This window comes from Prenolepis imparis, unplaced genomic scaffold (assembly GCF_030444845.1).
Source record: "Prenolepis imparis isolate NDT839.2.m4 unplaced genomic scaffold, iyPreImpa1.0 SCAF_3, whole genome shotgun sequence".
Classification (NCBI taxonomy): domain Eukaryota; kingdom Metazoa; phylum Arthropoda; class Insecta; order Hymenoptera; family Formicidae; genus Prenolepis; species Prenolepis imparis.
The window spans coordinates 11,644,979-11,658,161 of NW_028141161.1; the positions used below are offsets into that span (position 1 = coordinate 11,644,979).

The following is a 13,183-nucleotide window of genomic DNA, read 5'->3' on the forward strand; positions in this document are numbered from 1 at the left end:
TGTACGCTGGTGTCTGCATGGTACCAAAAGATTCTGTAATCAATGTAATATTAAAATGTATAATCGATGAATTTTTGGATCGTCTTTAAATATTAGAAATCGATACATTTATGCCGCTGACCCTATGCGACGCATCCTTAATTTATGTATAGCAAATGAAAAAGTTTGTACGCTGTTGTCTGCTTGGTACCAAAAGATTCTGTAATCAATGTACTATTGAAATGTATAATCGATGAATTTTTGGCTCGTCTTAAAATATTAGAAATTGATACATTTATGCCGCTGACCCTATGCGACGCATCCTTAATTTATGTATAGCAAATGAAAAAGTTTGTACGCTGTTGTCTGCTTGGTACCAAAAGATTCTGTAATAAATGTACTATTAAAATGTATAATCGATGAATTTTTGGCTCGTCTTAAAATATTTGAAATCGATACTTTTTTACCGCTGACCCTATGCGACGCAACCTTATTTTATGTATATAAAGTTAAAAAATTTGTACGCTGGTGTCTGTTTGGTACCAAATGATTCTGTAATAAATGTACTATTAAAATGTATAATCGATGAATTTTTGGCTCGTCTTAAAATATTAGAAATTGATACTTTTTTGATGCGGACCCTGTGCGATGCACACTTATTTTATGTTTATCGTAATAAAAAATTTGTACGCTGGTGTCTGCATGGTACGATAAGATTCTGTAATCAATGCACTATTAAAATGTTAAATCGATGAATTTTTGGCTCGTCTTAAAATATTGGAAATCGATACTTTTTACCGCTGACCCTATGCGACGCAACTTTATTTTATGAATATCAAGTTAAAAAATTTGTACGCTGGTGTCTGTTTGGTACCAAATAATTATGTATTCAATGTACTATTAAAATGTATAATCGATGAATTTTTGGCTCGTCTTAAAATATTAGAAATCGATACTTTTTTACCGCTGACCCTATGCGACGCATCCTTAATTTATGTATAGCAAATGAAAAAGTTTGTACGCTGTTGTCTGCTTGGTACCAAAAGATTCTGTAATCAATGTACTATTGAAATGTATAATCGATGAATTTTTGGCTCGTCTTAAAATATTAGAAATTGAAACTTTTTACCGCTGACCCTATACGACGCAACCTTGTTTTATGTATATCAAGTTAAAAAATTTGTACGCTGGTGTCTGTTTGGTACCAAATGATTCTGTAATAAATGTACTATTAAAATGTATAATCGATGAATTTTTGGCTCGTCTTAAAATATTAGAAATCGATACTTTTTTACCGCTGACCCTATGCGACGCATCCTTAATTTATGTATAGCAAATGAAAAAGTTTGTACGCTGTTGTCTGCTTGGTACCAAAAGATTCTGTAATCAATGTACTATTGAAATGTATAATCGATGAATTTTTGGCTCGTCTTAAAATATTAGAAATTGATACATTTATGCCGCTGACCCTATGCGACGCATCCTTAATTTATGTATAGCAAATGAAAAAGTTTGTACGCTGTTGTCTGCTTGGTACCAAAAGATTCTGTAATAAATGTACTATTAAAATGTATAATCGATGAATTTTTGGCTCGTCTTAAAATATTAGAAATCGATACTTTTTTACCGCTGACCCTATACGACGCAACCTTGTTTTATATATATCAAGTTAAAAAATTTGTACGCTGGTGTCTGTTTGGTACCAAATGATTCTGTAATAAATGTACTATTAAAATGTATAATCGATGAATTTTTGGCTCGTCTTAAAATATTAGAAATTGATACTTTTTTGATGCGGACCCTGTGCGACGCACCCTTATTTTATGTTTATCATAATAAAAAATTTGTACGCTGGTGTCTGCATGGTACGAAAAGATTCTGTAATCAATGCACTATTAAAATGTATCATCGATGAATTTTTGGCTCGTCTTAAAATATTGGAAATCGATACTTTTTACCGCTGACCCTATGCGACGCAACCTTATTTTATGTATATCAAGTTAAAAAATTTGTACGCTGGTGTCTCTTTGGTACCAAATGATTCTATAATCAATGTACTATTAAAATGTATAATCGATGAATTTTTGGCTCGTCTTAAAATATTAGAAATTGAAACTTTTTTGCCGCTGACCCTATGCGACGCATCCTTATTTTATGTTTATCGTTTTAAAAAATTTGTACGCTGGTGTCTGCATGGTACCAAAAGATTCTGTAATCAATGTAATATTAAAATGTATAATCGATGAATTTTTGGCTCGTCTTTAAATATTAGAAATCGATACATTTATGCCGCTGACCCTATGCGACGCATCCTTAATTTATGTATAGCAAATGAAAAAGTTTGTACGCTGTTGTCTCCTTGGTACCAAAAGATTCTGTAATAAATGTACTATTAAAATGTATAATCGATGAATTTTTGGCTCGTCTTAAAATATTAGAAATTGATACTTTTTTGATGCGGACCCTGTGCGACGCACCCTTATTTTATGTTTATCATAATAAAAAATTTGTACGCTGGTGTCTGCATGGTACGAAAAGATTCTGTAATCAATGCACTATTAAAATGTATCATCGATGAATTTTTGGCTCGTCTTAAAATATTGGAAATCGATACTTTTTACCGCTGACCCTATGCGACGCAACCTTATTTTATGTATATCAAGTTAAAAAATTTGTACGCTGGTGTCTGTTTGGTACCAAATAATTATGTATTCAATGTACTATTAAAATGTATAATAGATGAATTTATGGCTCGTCTTAAAATATTAGAAATCGATACTTTTTTACCGCTGACCCTATGCGACGCAACATTATTTTATGTATATCAAGTTAAAAAATTTGTACGCTGGTGTCTCTTTGGTACCAAATGATTCTATAATCAATGTACTATTAAAATGTATAATCGATGAATTTTTGGCTCGTCTTAAAATATTAGAAATCGATACTTTTTTACCGCTGACCCTATGCGACGCATCCTTAATTTATGTATAGCAAATGAAAAAGTTTGTACGCTGTTGTCTGCTTGGTACCAAAAGATTCTGTAATCAATGTACTATTGAAATGTATAATCGATGAATTTTTGGCTCGTCTTAAAATATTAGAAATTGATACATTTATGCCGCTGACCCTATGCGACGCATCCTTAATTTATGTATAGCAAATGAAAAAGTTTGTACGCTGTTGTCTGCTTGGTACCAAAAGATTCTGTAATAAATGTACTATTAAAATGTATAATCGATGAATTTTTGGCTCGTCTTAAAATATTAGAAATCGATACTTTTTTACCGCTGACCCTATACGACGCAACCTTGTTTTATGTATATCAAGTTAAAAAATTTGTACGCTGGTGTCTGTTTGGTACCAAATGATTCTGTAATAAATGTACTATTAAAATGTATAATCGATGAATTTTTGGCTCGTCTTAAATATTAGAAATTGATACTTTTTTGACGCGGACCCTGTGCGACGCATCCTTATTTTATGTTTATCGTATTAAAAAATTTGTACGCTGGTTTCTGCATGGTACCAAAAGATTCTGTAATCAATGTACTATTAAAATGAATAATCGATGAATTTTTGGCTCGTCTTAAAATATTAGAAATCCATACTTTTTTACCGCTGACCCTTTGCGGCGCAACCTTATTTTATGTATATCAAGTTAAAAAATTTGTACGCTGGTGTCTGTTTGGTACCAAAAGATTCTGTAATCAATGTACTATTAAAATGTATAATCGATGAATTTTTCGCTCGTCTTGAAATATTAGAAATCGATACTTTTTTACCGCTGACCCTATGCGACGCATCCTTAATTTATGTATAGCAAATGAAAAAGTTTGTACGCTGTTGTCTGCTTGGTACCAAAAGATTTTGTAATCAATGTACTATTAAAATGTATAATCGATGAATTTTTGGCTCGTCTTAAAATATTGGAAATTGATACTTTTTTGACGCGTACCCTATGCGACGCAACATTATTTTATGTATATCAAGTTAAAAAATTTGTACGCTGGTGTCTGTTTCGTACCAAATGATTCTATAATCAATGTACTATTAAAATGTATAATCGATGAATTTTTGACTAGTAAAATAAAAGACAATTTTTACTGATGTTTATATTGTCATATGTTCAAATAAGTTTACTATGAATATTATAATATAAAAATAGTTCTCACGTAATACACACGCTAAATTATAAAGTAATTTATTAATTTAAAATCTAATTTTATTAAAATATTTTTACTGACTTTCTATTATTTGATTTTGCCGTGCATATAATACGCTAAATCCTCTGTAATACTATTATCAATAATTACTCTTTTTGTCATCGTATGTTACTTCATCTTGATATGACTCGAATTTATCGAAAAGTAATTTTATCAATTTATCTGCATCGTAATCGGATGATTTAATACATTCTACAAATGTACCTGTAACAATATTAATAATATATTATTTTAGTAATAATTATATGCATTTTTTATGAATCTAAAACATGTATTATTGCTTATGAGTCATAGGCTATGACATCTACATTTAATCACATTTTCATACAGACAAATGTTTTCTCTTTTCTCAAGAAACAAAGAATTCGTCCTAAAATAATCTTATATCAAATACAAGAAAATGCTATAAAACAAATAATTTTTTTAGACGTAATGTCAGAATTTATACCTTGATATTTAGTCAACAAAACTTCTCCAACCTTACGTAAAATCTTAAGTCTGTCATGTATAAGTGGAATGTCAGTTTCACCATCGTCCACCATAAAATGTGTAGACTGGTATGCTGATGGTACCATCATAATGTGCATATAATGTACTGTTGAAATATATAAAAGATTAATTTTTGGCGCGTCTTAAATTATTGAAAATTTAAATTTTTAATCCCATACGGCGCACAATTATATTACGTGTATTATACCAAAAAGTTTGTAGGCTGGTATGCTGATGGTACCAAAATAATCTAGTAAACAATACACTATTGAAATATATAAAGAATTAATTTTTGGCTCGCTCTAAACAATTGAAAACTAAAATTTTTAAGCCGCGAATCCCAGACGGCGCACAATTATATTACGTATATTATACCAAAAAGTTTGTACGCTGGTATGCTGATGGTACCATCATAATGTACAGTCAATGTAATGTTAAAATATGTGAAAGACTAATTTTTGGCTCGCTTTAAACAATTGAAAATTAAAATTTTTAAACCGCGGACCCCATACGGCGCGGATTCATTTTACATATATTTGATCAAAATGTTTGTACGCTGGTATGCTCTAACTCATTTCGTGTTATTCTTGTGTAATATTTAGGATTCCATAAAGGTTTTCTTTCCTATAGCATTAAAAAATAGAATAATAAAAAAAGCTCTGATATATGTATAAACACAAATTCAGGTATGACAATAACTAATAATATAGGCGTTTTTTCCTTTTCAAGCATTATATATTATCAATTAAAAAATAAACAAGGATTTCAATGCAATACACTAATTAATTTTTGCTATATATATATATATATATATATAAGTTATAAACTGAATAATTATATTTAATTAAATAAAATTATATTTAAAAAATTTAATTATATTTAATTAAAAAAGAAACCACTTTTTTACGATTTTACCCTATTTATGGAAAAAAGACATAAATCAATTTTTTAAAACTTATAAAAAAACTAATATCATCTTCAAATCATGACATCTGTTTTCAGAACGTTTGAAGGATATGTTACACCTTTAAAAAAATTTCAATCGCATTATTTTTCATTAAGTAATATTCTAATGAAAACTTTGAAGTCGATTTTTTCGAAACATCGTTTTGGCGTATGTGCCTTTTTTCCATGGCCTCAATTGATTGTGTCATCAATTATGAAGAAAAAATATTACATTATTATAGGAAAATAAAGTGCATTTAGTACTTCATAATAAAGTACAATATTAATACAAATTGCTATACTTAGAGCAATTGGTCGCAAATTAACGTTAATATAATAGTATTTTAATAATATAGAGTTTTAATATAATGGAATGGTTCTTCATACTCCAAATATTCATCATGAAAATTGGCTATAATTCCTAATATGTAATTATTAACCAGAATCGGCACATCAAACGCCCTTGTCTTTAGAACAGGCATTATTTTCGCATAACGTTTGCTCATCTCTTGTATTTCCTTACATACTTTTCGAGCAGCAACGAGTGAGCAACCGCGTATTTCCAGTTCTTCCCTGCTTCCATGCAAAAGCGGTTCATCTACGAGAAAAATGCAGAGCGTTTTGCTATGATTCGCTGGAAATGTGGCAAATCTTCTATGTTAGAACGAAATTAATTAAAATGGAAAATGTTCTTTAAACGCAAACTCTTATGCAATATGTAAAATATAATGTGATTGAACGTAATTAATATAATACAATAAAAAATTTGAAAAACATTATAGAATCTAATGACATTATCTCTATATATATATAATTACAATATCGATTTTTAAATGCACTTTAAATTCGTGACTTTTTTTTATTTTTCCTGTTAACAAATTTTTAAGACTTATCTGATAACAAAATGCAAAACATCTAACTTTATAAAATGCCGCTCTAATTTTATCGATCTCAGTCTCATTCTTATTTAGAACGGAAAGAAATTATTCCTGCAAAAAACACAAGTTCGCGCTTCGATTATAAAAACCGACCGATCAGAAAATCTATAAATGAGAAATATAGGAGATAACCACTTTGAAGATAGACACCTTTAAACATTGCATATTTTTAATGTTGAATAAATAAATATATTGTAATATATATAATTTTTAACAAAGAAAATTATTAATCTTTTAAAATATAAGTTTATTACTATTATTTAAAATTATATATATAGTTAATTATATTAATTAATCTAATTAAGTTTATTACTATTACTATACTATTTATCACATGATATATCACACATTGTGCTTATCGTTTCGCTTTTAATTATCAAATAATAAATAGTTCTTAGAGTTAAAAAATCTGGCATAAAAAATGTGACAGATTTCGTAATAAATAATTTAATATAAAAATATTTTACTGTTATTTTGGAATCTGGTCATCAGCACGTCACTATAATGAATAGCTCTGAAATAAAAAAGAACTTGGGGAGCACGATAATTAATGAACATTGTAGACAGCATCCTCTTTTCGTCTAGGTTAAATATAAAAACATCCTTAGAGTAAATCCATATGTCGATTATTAATGACTTAGCCTTGTTATGAAAACGAACTAAAAAAATAATTTAAAAGAGAATTTAATAAAAATGTATAATATTACTAAATTTATAATAATATACAAAACGCGCTAAATTACTTAAACCTTAAACTATAGTTAATTATAATGATTACAATTATAATTGTATAGCGTTCATTAATTGCTATATATGTTCATGAAATAGTCTACAAACAATTATATTTTATAAATTTCGCGCTCTTATATAGAATTATAAATAGAATAATAAATATGCACATAACATAAAAGACAATTTTTACTGATGTTCATAATTAAATTTAATTTTTAAAAATTTAATTATTTTTATCATAAATATTATAATAAAAAGGTTCTCTCGAAATGCACATATAAACTTATAAATTAATGTATTATTTAAAGATTTAAATGTATTAACATATTATTTTTAATGATTTGTTATTATTTAATAATATCGCTGCATGTACAATTCTCAAACTTCTGTAAATGACATTAACAATAATTACCCTTTGAACCTTCAAATATTGCTTCGTCTCGGTACGACTTAAATTTATCGAAAAGCAATTTTACTAAATTATCTGCATCATATTCGGCTGCTTTAAGACATTCTACAAAAGTACCTATAACATAATGCGATTTTATAATTCCCGCCAATTGCCTATTATCGAAAGATAGATTATATGTTTATTTTATATTGTTCTTGAACAATTACTGATCTAAAACCGTTAATTTATCTAATACATTTAACAATAAAAAAAACTTGAAACATATTGATCGCACATACATAATTTAAAATAAATCAATTTAGTTATATATATATATATATATATATATATATATATATATATACAAAACTGCTTTTTTCGTTTTTTTGGACTGATGATATCTATTTATATAGATGTACATCGTTTTAAAGAAAATATTTATAAACTGTAAAGCAAATATTTATTATTTGTCACGCGTATACAATTTGTCATAATTTATACCGTCATATTTATCTAACAAAACTTCTCCAACTTCACGTAAAACAGTAAATCTTTCCTCTATAAATGGAATGCTAGTTTCTTCATTATCACCTCGTAAAATGTGCTCCAATTCACTTTGTGTTATTTTTGAGTAAAAATTAGAATCATACATAGGCTTTCCTTCCTATAAACATTGTACAGTATATATGTTGCAAAATTAGAATCAAATGAATATTTGTATTTAGTACATTGTTTGTAGAATATTTTGGTATCAAGCAGACACCAGCGTACAAATTTTTTTATTTAATGTACATAATATAAGAATGCGCCGCGATAGGGTCCGCGGTGACATAATGTCAACTTTTAATATTTTAAAACGATCCAAAAATCCATCTTATTATGCAATGCATAAAAATTCATTATTTTTTAACTTTAACTTTAACAGAGAACAAAAAAAATAGAATTTTCTACAAGAATCTTTCGATCAAAATATCTGCACTTCTATTAGATTTGTGCGTCTGTATGTACACATCCATCACGCTGCACGTCTCGCGCAAGACTGACCGCAAGATTCTGAGCAGCGGTATCGCCAAGCGCAGCCTACATGTCTACTACGCCTGCGCGTCTCGCGCGAGACTGATTTTCGAGATATTGCGATTGCGAGACTGATCGTCGATCGTCAGTCTCGCGCGATACGCGCAGCGTGGTGGACGTATAGTCTGTGTTTGGCGATATCGCTGCTCAGAGTTTGCGGTCAGTCTTGAGCGAGACGTACAGCGTGGTGGGTGTGTATAGATGCGTGAATCTAATAGAAGCGCAGATATTTTGATCGAAAGATTCTTGTAGAAAATTCTATTTTTTTTGTTCTTTGATGAATTTTTATGCATTGCTTAATTAAGTCACATATTTTTATGCATGCATTGCAATCAACACATAAAAAAATAGATTTATTAATTATGCAATGCATAAAAATATAGTATTTAAATCTTTAACAGAAAGTGCAAACAAAAAAAATGGAATTTTCTACAAGAATCTTTTGATAATCAAGATAATCACAACATCGAGACTAATTACGATTTTATTGACGAAAAGATTTATTAATATTTTTTGATAGAAATTAGCTACTCTAAACTCGGTTAATATTTTTGACAGTTATCAGCTGACTTCTGTCAAAAAATATTAATCGAGAATAAAGTATTATAACGTATTATTTACAACATATTACTATTTTAATATTTTTAACATATTATTATATTAAAATTTAATTAGCAAATTAACGCTTTATTAATATTTTTTGACATACATCAGCTGATTAAACCGTTAATTTGCTAATTAAATTTTTAAATAATATTATGTTATATAAATTAAAATAATAATATATTTTAAATAAAATGTTACTAGTACTTTAAACTTGATTAATATTTTTTGACAGTTATCAGCTGATTTCTATATCATTCTTTTTAACATAAAATCGAGGAATCGCGCTTGTGTTGTTCTAGTCTCTTTCTAAAAAAAGCATGTTAAGTCGATTCTCGCAAGTATTGTTGCCTCTTTTTGACGATGTTGATTAGCTGCCTCGATTTGCATTGTGCGTTATATTCATAGCATCAAGAAGTTGTCATCGCAAGGATTACCAGTTTGATAGTTTGTCCAAAATAAAATTAAATAAAATAATAATATATTTTAAATATGTTTTAAATAATATGTTTGAATACTTTAAATTCGATTAATATTTTTAACAGTTATCAGTCGATTTCTGTTAAAAAATATTAATCGCGGATCAAGTATGTATTATAAGTACATATATATTATAACATATTATATTATTTACAACATATTATTATAATTAAAATAATAATATTTTGTAAGTAATATAATATGTTATAATACTTCATCCGTGATTAATATTTTTTGAAAATCAGCTGATAACTGTCAAAAATATTAATTTACAGTATTATAACAATTTAAAGTATTATAACATATTATTTTATTTTATTTTATTTTGGACAAACTGTCAAAGTGCTAATCCTCGCTATGACAGCCTCTCGATACTATATGAGTATAACGCACAACGCCAATTGAGACAGTCAATTAGCATTGCGGAAAAAGGGTAACAATACTTCGAGACTTTCGAGAATCGATCTAATATGCCCTTTTTTAGAGAGAAGAGAGGATTCTGTTTAATATAATAAAATAGAAGAATGTCGCGCGCGTAACGCGCACTTGTGTTGTTCTATAGTTTAAACTTTAAACAAATAAAAATGTAAACATGATACAATTTGCACACATGTGCACACCATTCCGATAATTATAATTTATTCATCATAATGAATTATATGTGTCCTTCTCTCTACAAAAACTCTATAGAAATATATGTTCTATTATATTTTAAAATTACGATGTAAATAATGTATTTTGAGGCTATGCGCGTAAATACACAATGTAATAAAAAAATATAGAAAATTAAATAAATATGTTGTTTTTCAAATTATACACACTAACTTACCTAATCAAATATTTTTCGACAAATTAAAACATGTAAAGGACGAATAGAAAATATTATCAGAAATAAACAGGTTAAGAACTACTAGAAACTGACGAAAACTTTGCTAGCACACACAAAAACAAAGAAATTTAATATGCCATTTAAAAATATATCAATTTTAAAAACAAATTTTAATGATGTTTCGTCAAAATTAATAAAGAATCAATGATATAAAATTAAATTGTGCTAATATAGAGTATTTTAGATTGTAATAACATTGATTGCAATGATATAAAAATATATCATATTAATGATAATTATATTAATTATCACCCTAAGAAATAAGCACTGTACTCACATCAATGGCTCTTTTAATAGCATTGCATAATCCGACATATCCTTTTGCACCATTAACTGTCCATTGCTTAGTACCATTTCGATTCCAGAGTGAAAAATTCAATGTATGCAACACAAACAGCCAGTCCACCACTCTCACGTCTTTTTTTTTTGGATATGTTAATGGAACTTTGAATTTATTATTGACTGCATAGTTATCGATATTATTCTTCAAAAACTCTATCACCTGTGAATCAATCAAAATATATCTATTTTAATGGTATTTTTATCGTAAAAAAGAAATTCTAAAGCAATGAAGTTAATTTTATTTATACAACAATAATATCACATAATGCTTACGACGAATAAAATAACATAACTTGAAACAATTATACACGAGCCTTATCTTAATTTTGATATTATTAATTTTAACATAACTTGTCAAATGTCATTGCAAAACTTGCAAACCGTGAATAATACAAAAATATTGGCTAAATGCTACATATCTATACTAAGAATAACATGCTATTATTAATTGTATAAGTAAATGTAAAAATTACATATCAGAAAATAAATCGAAATTTTTAAAAATTATTGTTTCTGTGTATGTTAAGTTAATTAAAAAATTAATTTAGAAATTTGTGGAAATCAAAATTCTTCCTTTTTCCTTGCTCGATATAATTTTATATTTACAATCCCTTTTTTTATGTATATTAGACCCGAAAATGTATACAAAATAAAATTTGTTAAATACATGTATTCCAATATTTTATTCTTTCTTACAATTACGATTTATTTCCTCAAAATAAGATTTTAAAATGAGTTAAATTTTCTGTCGAAATATTGCGCACCTAATCTAACAAAATTTTTTAATATTCTTTCCGAAATTTCAAATGAAATGAATAAATCGTGTGAACATATCGCCAATGTTTCCAAATTTTTTAAACAGTTAGAAGTTAAAGTAACTTACGTAGTACGCCGTAGTCTTGATGCTTTCTTTGTTAATATGTACGTTTTGAGCTCTTTTAGCGATAAATTTCGCCGCCACCAATGATTCTTTCACATCATAGTCACTGCTACAAGCCATGATATTACATTATATTTCGCCGATTGTTTCAAACTGTTGACTGTAACATTGACCATAATATTTATGACACTCACCTTACTTAGATTGCCATGTAAGAGAAAGAAGATAAACTGATCGCATACATAAAGACATGTAAACATAAGCATTTATTTATTTATAAAAATACGTTAATGTGTATTATTTTTAACTCACTTTTTAAATCTGCACTAATGAGGTTCTGTTATGCTTCTCTTTTCCAATTACATTGCTTTAATTCTTGTCTAATTGTTTCAATGTAACTGTTTCGTGTTAAATGTAGATAAGGTAACAACAATTATAAAAAAACAAACCTATTTATTTATTTTTGTTTTTGTTTATTCTACTACGCTATGATAACTTATCTTATATTAAGATAAAATAAATATGCATTCAATATTTGCAAAAAAGAAAAACTGCAAAAAATTTTATTCTATTACCGTTGAGATGTTACGTCCACAAATATCAGTCTATAATAGTATAGATTTGTCTTATTCTCAAAATAAAGTTCCAAAAGACATCTATTGTATGTACGTTTAAAAATTAGTTTTGAGTCAAAATTTATCTCGAAACAAAAATCCAGTTTATTCATATTTCCTATCTAGATTTATGTCACATATTTGCTAACATTATTTATTTTAAATATATACGTATATTAAAAAATGCAATTCATAAAACCAAAACACACACATATATACACATGTACAAATTTGATATTATTTATAAAATTGTTAAATAATGTTTTGATAAAAAAAATTTACTGTCTTTTATGAATCAGCGAAATATTTTATATAATTCAATATATTTTATTAAATTTAGAAAGTTTATTTAGATGAGAAATTTATATATTATTATATGTGTATATAATAATATTAAATAATGTACTTCACTCTTTTTATAAACCACAAAAAATTTATAAACAAAATTAGTAATCAAATTTAATAATAAATGATGCCATACTATCAAGGAAAATCGAAAACGTTAATCCTGCACATTGCCAATTGCAAGAGACAATGCAACTTAAGATGTTGTAAAGGTTTTATATATTATTAACATTAAATGAGAAAAAAATACCTCTATTAT

The 13,183-nt window shown here is 27.5% G+C and overlaps 1 protein-coding gene across 1 annotated transcript; it reads right to left on the reverse strand.

The window, feature by feature from the left end:
• Positions 1–5,980: 5,980 nt before the first annotated feature.
• LOC145934339 (queuosine 5'-phosphate N-glycosylase/hydrolase-like) lies at positions 5,981–12,301 on the reverse strand. Its single transcript, XM_083034700.1, has 5 exons — positions 11,969–12,301; positions 11,021–11,245; positions 8,172–8,361; positions 7,719–7,832; positions 5,981–6,234 (listed from the first exon to the last, which is right to left on the reverse strand). The coding sequence occupies exons 1-5, from the start codon at positions 12,083–12,085 to the stop codon at positions 5,981–5,983; spliced, it is 900 nt and encodes a 299-aa protein (XP_082890826.1). The 5' UTR covers positions 12,086–12,301.
• Between the last annotated feature and the right edge of the window lie 882 nt (positions 12,302–13,183).

What these genes read in the sequence shown, in the direction of transcription:
- LOC145934339 (XM_083034700.1), bottom strand. Translation starts at nt 12,085, where the DNA reads ATGGCTTGTAGCAGTGACTATGATGTGAAAGAATCATTGGTGGCGGCG. An exon ending in TTATGACAAATTGTATACGC is followed by an intron (nt 7,833 to 8,171) that starts GTGACAAATAAT and finishes ATTATGTTATAG; the next exon opens with GTACTTTTGTAGAATGTCTT. An exon ending in AATATTTGAAGGTTCAAAGG is followed by an intron (nt 6,235 to 7,718) that starts GTAATTATTGTT and finishes TTTTTCTCGTAG; the next exon opens with ATGAACCGCTTTTGCATGGA.